This window comes from Lepisosteus platostomus, chromosome 1 (assembly GCF_059453375.1).
Source record: "Lepisosteus platostomus isolate fLepPlt1 chromosome 1, fLepPlt1.hap1, whole genome shotgun sequence".
NCBI classification, from domain to species: Eukaryota; Metazoa; Chordata; class Actinopteri; order Semionotiformes; family Lepisosteidae; genus Lepisosteus; species Lepisosteus platostomus.
Genome location: NC_142611.1, coordinates 18,758,481 through 18,772,863, shown reverse-complemented (window position 1 = coordinate 18,772,863; position 14,383 = coordinate 18,758,481). Strand labels below are relative to the sequence as shown.

Below are 14,383 nucleotides of genomic sequence, written 5' to 3'. Positions count from 1 at the left end.
ACTTGGCTTATTCAAATTTTCCCCTTTATTTATTGGATATAATAATTTCTCACTTCTCCTTCTGAGAGCACTTCAGGGTTGGAAAATATGGATCCCTGTCTTTATATAAACTAGAGTGGGATCTCTTGGGATAAAAATCACTATACAGTGTACAAATGCAATTAATTACTATTATAGTAGGGTAAAGGTTTATATACTGAAAAGAAGAAACACAAAATTTCAGCTGTTGAACCTTCTTCAAGAAACCTTCAACATGAAGGCTCAACAGGCAAAATGTTGCTTTTCTTCTGTCTACTTTTTAGCGCGGAATTAACCTTTACTTGTTCCAGTAATAGTACAGCTTTCTGTGAAAGAAGCAGTAAAAAGAGTTTACAAAAATTCCGCTGATACAGGGGGACTAAACACACTTTCCTCTCTACCGCTTTACAGGTTTTACTTTAAAAACTTTCTGTAGCAATGAAACACATCCAAATTTAGTAAAAAATCATACTGGCCGTTTAAAGACTTTTTAACAGCAAAAAAACTTAAAAGTAGGAAAATAACTATTGTTGTAGCAAGTGCGCAGATATTTTTTTTGAACATTTATTGTAACGAAGAGCACAGCAAGCAAGTATACAGAAAGTACATGTGACACACGATTTGCACCAGGATGCAGATGCTGTCTTGTGGGATTGTGTCCCATTTCTCCTGTAAAACCTGGACATGTGTGTGTCAGTTCACTTGTTTGTGAGCCGGTGATATCCCAGCTCATCCTACAAGCCTTTAATAGGACTCAAATCTGGTGATTAGGCCATCTATGGAATAAATGTCACTTTCTCGTCATACAAGTAATTGTGTTACACAAGCATCGTGAATAAGTGTGTTAACCAATCACTATGAGCCCACAGGAAGGCAGCAAGTGAAGTGAAAGGACTTGATACATACAGTACAGCACCATGCAGTTAGGTTGCCATAAATCACTACCTGTTACTCAGACCATCACACTCTGCTTTCCAGTTTAACTGGTCTGATGTACACAACAAATACTGTGTAAATCTGCACATCTGTACCACACCCGCTGATGTCCATCATGGTCATCTAATGAAGAGTCAATGTATTATGTAAAGAGGCCTTGTCTCCACTGCTGATGCATCCACTGGGGTGAGTTACAGTAGTACAGTCTCCAACATATCAATTGCACAAAAGCATCTTGTTAAAGTGGTGCATTCTGTATTTTTCTTTCTTGACTGAATTAACATGAATTTAATGAACATGCCAAATATGCACACTTTCCTAAACCAAACATGGATATTTTACATAGTTTCTTTTGATGCTCAATATACATAGTATATACTTTATGTTACTCAGTCTTAGGTCTGCTGTATGTTTCATGTCTGTTAGGTATTCACTGATTCTCCTTTAGCTATTATCGGTAGCAGTGAGATTACCGTTAGTCACCTTGTTATCTTAAGAACATCATGGTACCAATCTAGCTACTTTAGTTATCATAGTTTGTTGTTTTAAAGGGACTACAAATGAAAGTCAAATCCTTTATAATAAACCTTAATAACCTGAATGAAATGGAAGCAGATGGTTTTCAGTGAGCAAATGTGCACAAAACTCCACTATATAAGAGGTACCTAATTTAAGGCATTATTTTAACAGGAAGCATGTTTGCCTGAGAGAACAAGCTTCCTTTTGAACAGGAAGCTGCATAGGCTTAGGGCTCACTGCCAATTACAAGTGAAATAGATTTCATCAGATACGATGCTAAATGTCTGCTCTGTTCCTTGCACTGCATTTACAGACTACAAATGTTTTCAACAGTTGTTAACCAACAGACTTCTCATCAAAGTTCTGTGTGAAAGGTTGTTTCATTCTTTAGTGCCCAGAGCTGTAATCCTTTCCGTTTGCCTGATGTACAATATTAGAATGAATAAGCACAAAAACCATTTGAGAAGCCTTCTCATAATCTATACTTCAAGATGTTAATTTTTGCCATACAGACACAAGTCCATCCATCCATCTTCTAACCACTTTATCCAATATAGGGGCGTGGGGTAGTCTATACCAGCAAGCAATAAGTGCAAGGCAAGATACCCTGGGTGGGACACCAGCCCATCAAAGTACACACACAGACACAAACACACCAATACTCACAGCAGGGCCAATTTCCCAGAAGCCAACTAACCTTACCAGTACTGTATGTCTTTGGACTATGGGAGGAAACCAGAGCACGCAAAAGAAAACCCAAGTGACATGCAAACTCCACATAGAAAGCACCCCAATAATTGAATCTGTATTTCACAGTTTCTGTGTAGGTTTGAATGTAGCCTGTATGCAACAGCAACATCTTGAGACGTAGGTGTATTGTGTGCTATGGTGTTATGACACAATATAATTATACTAACTTTACATCAGGCAAGCCCAATTTTAATACCAAGATCACATAATCCCTTTTCTTTATTGAACTGTACAATAATTTTAAAAAGTTCTCTCTCAAGTTTTTTACAATTAAAAAAAACTAATAAAAAATGATTTCATAATTTCTGGAATATCCTTGTTACATTTTTTAATAGGAACTGTAATTCACAAACAAGAAAAAGGAACATGGAGTTCCTCTTCTCTCTTATCTGTCTTTAGGAAGTTCCAGGATTTTTTACACTCCTCTATCACAAAATTAATAAGACTGTGCTCAGCATGCCATGCCCTGATTAGTTATGTCCATATTACTTAAATTCCTCATTTCAATTCTAAAGAAAAGCCAAGTAACTATGTGTGTCTAAATTCTGAAATGTAGCTATATTACAGTATCTTACTTATTGTATGAAAACAACAAAAAAGAAAGACCTTAGGATCCAAGGTTTATTACTAAGATTTAAACGAGTTAAATGTGGAAAACAATAACCCAGTTCATGTCAGTTCCAACTTCTAACTGAGAAAGTTGACAGAACTAGAAATATCATACTTGTTTCTCACTGGAGAGCAAATGAATGGAATCTGGCTTCTCACCGAAATTGCTTCAGAGAAGGCTTTACTAAATGTAAAAAACAGCCGCGTCTTCTACCCCGATTCAATAATGACACGTGGTCACCCACATCCTCCCTGGCTCCTTGACATGAACGATACGTCTCAAGTACCACCAAAAACAAAAACGTACTCAAAGGTATGGAGCCTTTGCAATTATAGTAAAAGAGAAGTGAGCCACTTCATGACTGAAAATTGTATGGTGCCTTTCAAATGAAACTGGGGAAGCCTTGCGAAATAAGGAACTTGATTTCTGGGCCTTATTGTGCCAAACCCTCCACCTCATTTTGTCGAAACAAAATCTTTAAAAGGTATAAACCTCAGAAAATCTTTGAGAAGGGATGGCTGATACTGTACTTGTATGTATGAACAAACTATTGTAAAGACAAATATCCAGCATTGGAGCAGGGTATTGCTCAGAACAGGGGTAAATATCCACCCTTTCCTTACAGATGTGCCCATGTATTTTCGACAATATTTGTTACACACGATGGGTTAAACACAATACCACTAGTAAGGATTTGATCAAATGTTATGGTTTAACATATTTAAACATATTTGACCCTAACCTACTCCTCAAGCAAATCCTAACAGTAGATAAAACTAACCTCATTCGATAAAGAGCACACAAAAATTCAACTTTTCTATTTATTTCTTCAAAATATCAGCCAGCATTCAAGATCTGTGTGAGATTCTTAGTTCTACCATCTCAATTTAGAGGGTATGTAGAATCAGGCGCACCAAAACATCACCAGCAAGTGTTATCCAACTGTATTTAAAATTAGAAATGTTGTCAGTCTGGTCTTAAACACTCAGTTATGTGATAACACGTGATGTCCAGATCACAAGAAATCTGTGAGAGTCTTAGAGAAAGAACTGGTGCTGCTTATCAGTTTGGGAAGTGTTAGGAAGCCACTTCCAAATAATACATAAAATGTCAATCATTCCACAGTAAGAAAGATAATTTAGTGATGCAGAAAATTCAAGAAAAACATTTATTTACAAAACATACTAAACTTAAATCTGTCCCAACATTAAAACAAGCCTTTAAATGATTAGGTTTTACATTAACCTTTTTAAAAAGATGCTTTAAGTGTCCCTATAGTCTGTTCAACTTAATGTCTTGCAAAAGTCTTTAGACCTTTGCATAGTTTTCACATTGTTGTATTAAACTATGCAGTCATAACCGTTGAAGCAGCAATTAATAGTACACAAGCTTGACCACACATTCAAAGCAAAAAACAATTAAGAAACGATTGACAAAAAATGGCAATTAAGTATTTTCACCCTTTGCTGATGCAAACCTAAATTGAGTGCAGAATCACTTTAAGGAGCCATACAATTGGTTGAATAGCTAAGAATACTGGTTGTGTTGCTTTGAAGCAAAAAACACCTACAGGTACCTGTGTCTCATTCCTTTGTCAGGTAGTGTATTTCAAGCAAAGACAACCATGAAACTAAGGAGTTTTCAAAGCAAGTCAGGGATAGGACTGCTGCTGCTAAGTGTTGTCAAGTCGGTGTTGACTCATGGCGACCCTGTGGATAGTTCTCCTGAATTGCCTTCAGTCTTCAGCAAGACAGCTAATCGTTGATAGAGGGGCATCCATAGCTGTGGTTATTGTATCGATCCATTGCATTACCTAGGAAAGTCTTCCTCTTTTGCGTTGGCCTTCAACCTTGCCAAGCATGAGGTCTTTTTCTAGTGATCTATCTCTTCGCATGATGTGTCCGAAGTATGAAAGTCAAAGTCTTGTCACTTGAACTTCCAGGGAAAACTTAGGATTGATCTCCCTCAATACCAATTGATTTTCAGCAGTCCACGGTATACACAGTATTCTTCGCCATCACCATAATTCAAAGGCATCTTTTTTCTCCATTGTCCAAATTTCGCATCCATATAACGTTATTGAAAATACCATGGCTTGAACAAATCCAATCTTTGTACGCAAATATACATCTCTACACTTAAAGATCTTGTCTAGGTCTTTCAAAGCCGTTCTGCCAAGAGCGATTCATCTTTGAATTTGAATTTGACTGCTTGTGATTTTACTGTTGATTATTGATCCAAGCAAGCTGAAGTTGTCTACTATTTCTATTTCTTCTCCGTCAAGAATGAAATTATTGATTTTACCAGAGATAGGACAGGTAACTGAAAAGTAATTTCAAAAGTCATTGAAAAGCACAGGTCAGGGTTTCTCTTGGCTCACATGGTAAAGAGGACCATTAAAAAAGGCAAACTCAACACAGTGCATCACTCAGTGAAAACGAGCCCTACTGTCAAGCATGGTGGCGACAACATTATTTTATAGTTCTGTTCCTCATCAGCAGGAATCAGAAAGCATGTTAAAACCAAGTGGAAAATAGCAGGAGCAATGTAAAGGCAAATCTTAGAGGAAACAGCTAAAAATGTGACATAAATTTACTTTTCAAGGCTAAAACTACACTAGAGTGGCTTAAGAAGAAAAAAAATGTGTCCCTGAGTGTCAAACCCAAAGTCCTTGCATAACTCCTCTTGAGAATCTACAGTGCAGAAACACTTGTAAAATGCTGCCCATTAGTGATCCCCTAGCAAACTGAGAGAGCTTTACAAAATGGCACAACATAGGGTCTGAATACCATCGAAAGAGACTATACTGTATACAATAATATTAGAAGTGTCCATCTTACTGTGGTGGGAAATACAGTTCTTCTTTAAAAGGGGCTATATTGTTTCTTTGGCACACACATTGACAAAGGTGCTTTTTATTGAGTTTTTATTATGATCTACAGTACTACAAAAGAAAGCTTCTATTTCCTGTTTACAAAATTATTTTGCCCAAACACATATGATTCAACTTTTGGATTAATATACATTCACATAGATTCACAGAACTTAAAAAAATATATTTACTGCTTGTAAAAAGAACACTGAAACAGGGTTATTAATTAAAATAACCCACATTTATGTACTCATGTAAAGTGAAAATCTGCTGTTAAGACACAATAACAACCTACTCACTTTCTTGTTTCTTGTTTTGATTTTTTATTGATCTGTTTTACCAAATCTCTTTTTATAGTAATATTTATATTTTAATGCTAACGCTATAAATATTATAAATATGAATATACATTTCAAATAACATTAAATATTTTTCATACAAGTTGCCTCATTTTGCATGAAGCAGGCATGGTGGATGAAATCCCCATTTTTTTTCCTCCAAAAACCAAGCAGTACTAACAAGAATCACACTTACCTGTTATGAAAAGCTGGTACTGTATATTAAAACAGAGCTTTGTTCTTACCTACTCTTAGTGAGTTGGTAGGTGGCATAGCGGTGAAATTAAAAGTCTCCATTCCCATTAAGGGAGTAAATGTCTCCATGTCAAAAATCTGTGAAAACAGAAAGAAATGGTGTTAAATGGCTGTGGTGAATGAATTGGAGGATTTATATTTCTCTCACAATATGTAGCATGATCTACAATACAACTGTTGGTAAACAGTACTACAACGAAGATCGTTTAAGAAGACAGGAAAAGAACAGTAGCTACATCCTGAGCTACAGAAGGGGACCCAGTTAATGTTAAAGAGGAACTGCAATGTTATTTTTATATTTCGGGGTTAGAAAGCATCAGTATTGATGAGTGTATTTCAAACCACAATGAAAGTAAAATGTACACAGTAACATGTAAAATCTCCAATTTATATCACAACACAGATTACATTTCCAGGTATGCGCAGCATCATATTCTGCAATTCAGAGCAAGGCAACAAAACAAGGTTTATCCACACGTCTAGTTGCACAAATGACTACTGTATTCATAGTATCCATCCAACGTCCATTCTTGAACTGCTTTATCCGATACAGGGTTGAAGGGGAGCCAGAGCCTGTTCGAGCAAGCAGTGGGCACAAGGCAGCATGCATTAACATACATTGTGTGCGCAAGTTGTGCGCAAGGACCAGTTTTCCCAGAAACTGGAGCATCTTGAGGACACCAAAGTGAACATGGGGGGATGTCACTGGCCAAGTGACCAGGCTTGGCTCAAAAGAAAAGAAACTCCCCCAAAGCAGTCTTCAAATGCAAACAAAACTGGATTTATTGCCATCAAAATAGGGATAACAGAAAAAAACCTTCACAGGAGTACTACGCACACCTTTCCTCCAAAGCACCCTCCTCCATACATGTTGTCCAACACAACACAATACTCCAACGGGGAACACTGAAGTGATTTTAGGGGAACAACAAAAAGGGTAAGTATCATTCACACTTCATTCATATCACATACACTCTCTCAAACACACCAGAAGGGTAGGGGGAAGTATTGGAGTATTTCACATTCAGAAAGAAAAAAATAACAAGCACTCTGTCACAGGGGATAACATAAAAACTCAACACTGATAGCACTACAGGTCCAAAATTGAACCCAGGTCACCACCTCTGCAAGGCAACAAAGCTAACCACTGCACCACTGTGCCACCTTGTATTCATATCCTGTTTCTTAAATTAATTTAAGTGATTGCAAGAATTGTCTTTTGCTAAACCATTAACCTATTAGTTATGTCTACTGCTGTTTATTTACTATGCTTGGGACAATAAGACTGAAATAATGCTTAACAAAAACAGATACTGTGACATAAAAAAATTAAATGGGATTAAGAACCATGAACAGAGGAGATGCATAAATAGAGGCATAATTAAATCATCAAAAAGCATTTTACACTAAGATCCTATTCCTTTGAGGAGTGTTCCAATCTCCACAATTAACAGCATAATCAGCAGAATCTTCAACATTTTTTTCTTGCCTAAAAGTGTATTTGCTCTAGATTTAACTACACCATCCTTTTACAACTTTTGCTTTATTTCTTTATTTCTAAAGAAGAGCTATTTATTGAATGTCTGATTCTTTTAATTTATTTTCATTATACTCACAAACATACTTAGGAGATCAGAAGGAAGTCTAGGTAGTCCTCTGACCCACACACCTTCAAGATATTTGTCTTTTAACACAGCTCTGTCCTCTGTGCAGCTCCATACTGGAGGTTCAGAGCAAACTGGAGAAAAGGCACCTCCCTCACAGACAAAACACATGCCTGCAAGCTTCTGGGAGGTACTGTTTAGCCAGGAGCCAAGACAGTCCTAGCTGACTAATCCCACCCCACCTTTGGTAGCAATCAGTGAATTGTGAGTTGCATCTTGGGGAGTCCCAGTCACAGTTGGCTAGTGACATGATCCAGGCTCAAACCCATGATCACAGAGCTTAACCTGTGCTCGGGCAAGTACCTTGACTGGTTGAGTTGCTTGGGAAGCACCCAAACAGTTCAACCTGCTCAGAACAGCGCATGTGGAAACAACAGGAAACGTCACACCCTCCAAATAATGTTTTGTAAAAAAACATGAAATAGTTTTAAAAAAAAGATTTAGTTCCTGTTCGTCTACATGAGCCACATGACAGAAAACGGACTTAATAAATCGTTTTGTCCGAATTTTATATCCCACTGATCATATGAAACACAATTTGCTACTGCACCTGGCATCATTCTTGACTAAGAATGTCATGCAGCTTGCACCATGCTATATCTATAAAATACAGTGTTATAATGTACTGTATATAACGGAACAAGTAAAGGTTTATTCCATGCTGAAAAGAGAAGAAAAGAAACAATGTTTCAGCTGGGGAGCCTTCTTCGGGTGTGAACAGAGCAGAGTCACGTGAAGAAGGCTACACAGTCAAAATGTGCTTCTTTTCTTCTCTTTTCAGCATGGAATAAACCTTTACTTATTCCTTTGTAGCCTACACATGCAGATGTAGCTACCTACTTGAACGACTAATGTCTATAATGTTCCAATCATTCTCAACAAGGTTCAAGTAACTGATGATCATGATCCTGAAGTGACAGAGCTGGCTTCTGATTTTCATTCTATCTTAGACCTTCACAACTTAATCGAACCATTTAAGCAGACAAGCAGTCAAATCAACATTTGTTTTCAGATGCTCACTGAAAGATGCGTTGGAAAAACCAGCAGGAATCCAGCAGGATTCCAGCACTTGAGGGTCTGAGTAGCCTATCCCTGAAGGAAAAGGATCTTTGATGGTCAACTCATCATCTGCTTTGCTTCAGGATAAAGAATAATGATCTTGTAACAGTGTAGTTGTGCACTGCCACCATCAACAAGATGTTTTCTGTATGAAGTCACACTTTCGGGAAACATATTTCAACACACAACTAACAACAAAGAGAAAGGAGTTCTATATGAAAAGGACTTATCTGAATTTACACCAGCCTGATCTTTTAAACAAATAGAGGTTAATTCCACACTGAAAAGTAGAAAGAAGGAAGGCATTTACAGACCTTAAGAAGACTCCAAAGGCACAATGTTGTACTTTTTCGTCTTTCTCTCTGCTTCTCCACATGGACTTAACCCTTGCCTGTTTACTGACTGCATGCTGATGCAGCTTCCCATTCAAACATCTTACATGATTCGTTTATCTGTCTGTGTGGTCAAACTGGACACAATGGAGAGAAGCACCAAAACCAACGCGACTGAGCAAGAATGTGGAAAAACAGACTTGGACCAGAGGATAAACTCCAAGAACAGCCCATTTATAGTAGAGCAATTGTGGCAAAAACCCATGCAAACACAGGGAGGATATGCAAATTTCACACAGATAGGGACCCACAGACCCTGATGTTGTGAAGCAGCAGGCTTGTGTGTGCTGTTTAATAAGAACATAAGAAACAAGGGCCATACGGCCCATCTGTCCCATTTTATTAATTAGTAGATTCATGATCCAAGGATTTCATCTAGCCCAACCACGTGGCTGGGAGGCTTGTTCCATACTCTCACAACCCATCGTCCACAACCTTTAACCAATAGTATTTCTAGAAGAAAAACCATATAGATAAAAAGGGTGATGAGACGTGCCAAAAATAATCCTCTGCTTCAGTATGAAACTGACACAGTCCAAAATTTTGGTTCTAAAGCATAGAGAGGGATGAAATTAAAATCACTGGAGCTCTGCAGTGTACAGATACATATTACTAAATCTATCAGCATGCCACCAAAATAGTAGGCTAAAGATTATTTAAAATATATAGTATATATGCTGTATATACTGGTATATAGTACCTCATTTTTTTACCATTTCAAGTCTTGTGCTGGACAAACAAAAACAAAAATTACTAATCAAATCAGCTTCTCTTATACTGATACTTACACCTCCTTGGAGATAAGGGTCTTCCTCAGCCATTGTGTCTGGGGAAAAAAAAGAGATTCAGCTGTGATCATCCTCCAGATATTAGCAGCTCAGATATTCTTCTTTCAACATGAGCAGTTGTGAGGGTTAAAGTGACATACTGTCTATTTATTCCACTTAGTAACTTGAAGAACTGGTATAATTTGTAGAATTGTTTTACAGGAACTCATCACAACTTTCTCACCTGTGCTTGAAAATGTGCTTGTAGGCTCCCTCTGTGCTTTTCGCTACTCCTATTCATGAAGAACAAATGCCTTAAAATTAACTCAACAGTGGATATATCACTGTGTGTTCAAGGAGAAATGAACATTATTCAGATCTTCCTGTTACATCAGCCCTGACATAAATGCACTTCCTGCCATTAGTATTCTGTATGATTTTCTGGTGTTTCTTCTTTGATTCCTTTTTGGCACAAAAACGTAACTTCAGTATGACAAAACCTTTCTGAAAAATTATTGCTAGAAAGCGATCAGTGGAAATTTGTGTGCATTACCAAAAAGGAAAAATCTATATACTCTCAACTCCCACACTGAGCCAACACAGTGCACACTATTCTTGTTGCACGTCTACCAGGAGGGCTGCTTTTCAGATATTTATTCCACCACATTCTGTTCCGTTCTAGATTCATAGACAACCAGCTCATCTCATTGCCCCCCTGGGTTTCTGTTCATAACTGCAATGGTTTCGAAATCTAATCTGTTGGTAAAATTCAATGTTAACCTAAACAAAAAAAAAACATTCACCAAAAGTGAAACGAGGAAAATCTAAAAGCTGTTCCCCTAATGAAACATCTAAAACGCAGACCGACTGGGTAATTTTACTCCTGTGTACAGAATTACTAATGCAGCAGCCATTAGCAAAGCTGTTCTTATGACAAGCCAGCTGGACTGCTCATATAAGAGCACTTCAAGTTCAGGTGATTCAATCGTTTATCAATAATTGTCCCACAGACAGTTAAAAAACATGTTCATGCACATACATCCATCTACATCCCTTCTTAGAAAATTGAATTGACATCGATAAATACAATTGAGCAGACATGATGAACTGCGAAGCACAGTGCTCCAGTTCTGATTTAAATCGCTACACGATCAATTAAAAAAAGACTCGCCAGTTAGTATGGCATCATCACAGCTTGCATTTATGATGAGAAAGTGTAGGCAGGTCCTCTGAAAATGTAGGAGTGACTCCAACCTTTGCGCCATTTAGCTTTTAACACGTCACAAGCTACACAGTTCCCCAGTGCAGGTTCAGCACCAAATCCTTCGGAGGCAGGCCAGAAACCGCATTGCAAGCCATTGGGGTCGCTATGGTGCCAAAAGCCAAGACAGCCAACTAACTATCCTCGGCAGTGCTCAGTCAATCGTCTGCCATCTCTTGGGGAGTCCCTGACAAAGCCAGCTAGTGACAAGACCCGGGTTTGATCCCGTGGTCATAAGGCTCCATCTGTGTTCAGGAGAACATCTTTATGAGTGTTCGAAGGGTCTGAATTACACCAATAAAGCCTTGAATGAGACATGAAACCACACTGGAGAGGCCCAGATAAGCACCTCACGCATTATAACACCAAATCCCATTGTCTTTACTTCCCATCAATTCTACTTCTATATGAATGCAAATCATAGTACCTTGTGGTTCCCCAAGTTCACCAAAAGCAGAAAAATTCCCATTCCTTTCAAACCCTTAAAACTAAATTAAAACAGCAGAAATAAATCAACAAACAAAATATATCACAGCACATGGCATAGACTCTTAAATTTTATCTGTATTTGAAGTGAAAATGTTACCTATTCTTAAAACCATAAAACAATTACTTTTCTATAGATAAAATCAACTATTTGTTTTATTTTCAGTGAAATCATAATGAAAGGGCAGGTAAATCAGCAAGAAACCTGATAAAATAAACAAACTTGGTATTCCAATGGATACTTAGGGAACTTAACACTTTTGTTAGAAAAACTACAGTAAAGGAAAAATAATTTTTAAGTTCCTTTTATCTTTCCACACTGAATGAACTCCGCACAGCTCACTAAACGCAACATGACTGCTTGTGTGCAGTCTGAAGGAGGCAGGAACTTCTCCTCTTCAGAGGAGAATGTGGCAAGAAACGTTGAGCTTTTGCACGCTTTCCAGAAATGTTTGACAAGTCATTGACTATTTGACATTTCCACCAAGAGCATAACCTGCTTTTCGTGAATACCTGCTGCAAAATAAGCTGAAAAAAAGATATGTGCAAAGAGGCAATTAGTTGAATCGGTGAAAAATCTGCTTAATGCATCAAATCAATTAAAAACCCCTGGTTGTGCAAGTGGTAAGATCTGTTGAAGCTAGTCAAGTTGAAGCTAGTCAAGTCAATATACTTGAGTCCTACGAGCACAACAAAGAGGACCATTCAGTTTTATGGCCTCTGTCCTTCTGTGTATGGAAACACAACAATACAGAAAATATAAATAACACTTGCCAAGTGATGTGGTATGTTTTGGAAAGAAATATTAGCTAAAAAACAAAACACACATTTCTTTGATGGGTTGTGTGCAAACTCTGCACCACTACCAAATGGTAAAGGTCTCAGAAAATCAGTCCCTATGGAGATTAGCTGAATTATAAACAATATTAAAAGTAACGATAGTTAAAATAAAGCCAGTTGCTCTGTTTTTAAAATTGATGTGACTAGAAGAACGTCTGTTTCACGACACAATATGGAGCTGTTGTTTTGGTAATGTTAACACTATTCTTTCCTAGACATATCAGTTTTTCCACGCCTCACCAAACATTGACAATGATGGAAATATTTATTTTCATCCTGATTCGTTGGCTAACAACGTCTTCTAGGGGGACTTCAAACTGAATGATGAAAATATATAACAGCTACAGACTTCAAATGTTAAACCACACCTGCCAAAGTTAGCATGATGCGGGCATTCCGCTAGTTTCTGTTTTTGAACGGTTGTTTACAGCTGAATGACGAAGCATCGATTCACAAAGCTTTTTAACGCTTAAAAGTTTCCCCGTTACAAAATTAGCGTTAGAAAAATTAAGATTTTACAGAATGACGTAAAATGGTGCTTCGACTTCTTCCCAACTTCTCACTGCAAAAGTTATCTCTGTATTAGCATAAAGCATTAAACGTTGAATCACTGCAACAAAACAATAATAAACACGTCGTTTCGAATACTCATGTAAATCAGTGGTAATATTTGTAAAACTCAGAAGGACGTCCACATACCCCCCAAAAACAGGAAAAAACACCAACTAAGAACGCAGTAAAGTCAATTTTCACAAAAGGTCTAGCCGTTTCGCCTTCATATGCATTTCCAGAGATAATTTCTTCTCTTTGTTTAGCAATAAACAATCACATACATTATTGTTTGTTTTTAATTCCACCGGTTAAAATGTTAAATTCAGGCCATTATAAAAACAAAACAAGATCTACCTCCTTTCTTTCAGTTTTCTTAATGAGGAAGTAGACGTCACAATGCGCCAATAGGCATAAATAGTTGCGAAAGGCTAAGAACCCAAAATTTGGCAACAGAAATATTTAATTCGTGTGTATGCATTCGGTTTTGATGTAGATGAAGCGGCCTACCTTCTTAGTTGCACGTTTCCAGAATTAGAAAGATGGGTAAAAGAAGTGCAGTCCCAATGCTAAGATACAGGCGTGAGTTACCAATTATTGCGCCATGTCTTCTGTCTGGTGCATTAAATCTGACACACCAGATATGAAAAGTTGATTCCTAGTATTTGTGTACAATAAATAAAATAAATAAATATAAACTCGTATTAAAAAAAATCGATATCTGTGTTCAACAGAAACAATTACTCTATCTGAACGAATTAACAAATGTATCTAGCCCCCAGCGTGTTTGTAACCAATTTGACTTCCTTGCTGGAAATTCCCAGTGACGTAGAGCCGCCAAGAGAATGATGCCCCCTGGCGGCGGCGAGCCCTGGAATTCCCAAAATAAAAAATAGTTTCGAATTAACTTCTGTGATTAAGACCATTAAAACGGTCGACGAATAATAAGTACGGTACCTGTTAATATCTTTTGTGAGTTGTTTTAGATCAAGAACAATTAACTAAACCACATAACTTCCAAAATCGATATAATGAAACGTTTAACATGGTGTGTTACCATTATCAGC

General features: G+C 37.5%; 1 protein-coding gene across 5 annotated transcripts in view; it reads right to left on the bottom strand.

Moving 5' to 3' along the window:
• nfkb1 (nuclear factor of kappa light polypeptide gene enhancer in B-cells 1) overlaps positions 1 to 14,141 on the bottom strand; it is a 58,820-nt gene extending 44,679 nt beyond the window's left edge. For 2 of the 5 annotated variants that reach the window (XM_088626396.1, XM_088626431.1), the window contains exons 1-3: positions 13,827 to 14,141; positions 10,202 to 10,239; positions 6,289 to 6,376 (exon numbers count right to left, since the gene is read on the bottom strand). In XM_088626396.1, coding sequence (XP_088482522.1) covers positions 6,289 to 6,376; positions 10,202 to 10,234 — 121 coding nt within the window. In that variant the 5' untranslated portion in view covers positions 10,235 to 10,239; positions 13,827 to 14,141. Of the gene's footprint in view, positions 1 to 6,288; positions 6,377 to 10,201; positions 10,240 to 10,424; positions 10,534 to 13,466; positions 13,624 to 13,673; positions 13,693 to 13,826 lie in introns of those variants that run through there. The other 3 variants (XM_088626414.1, XM_088626422.1, XM_088626406.1) reach the window with 3 other exon arrangements.
• Between the last annotated feature and the right edge of the window lie 242 nt (positions 14,142 to 14,383).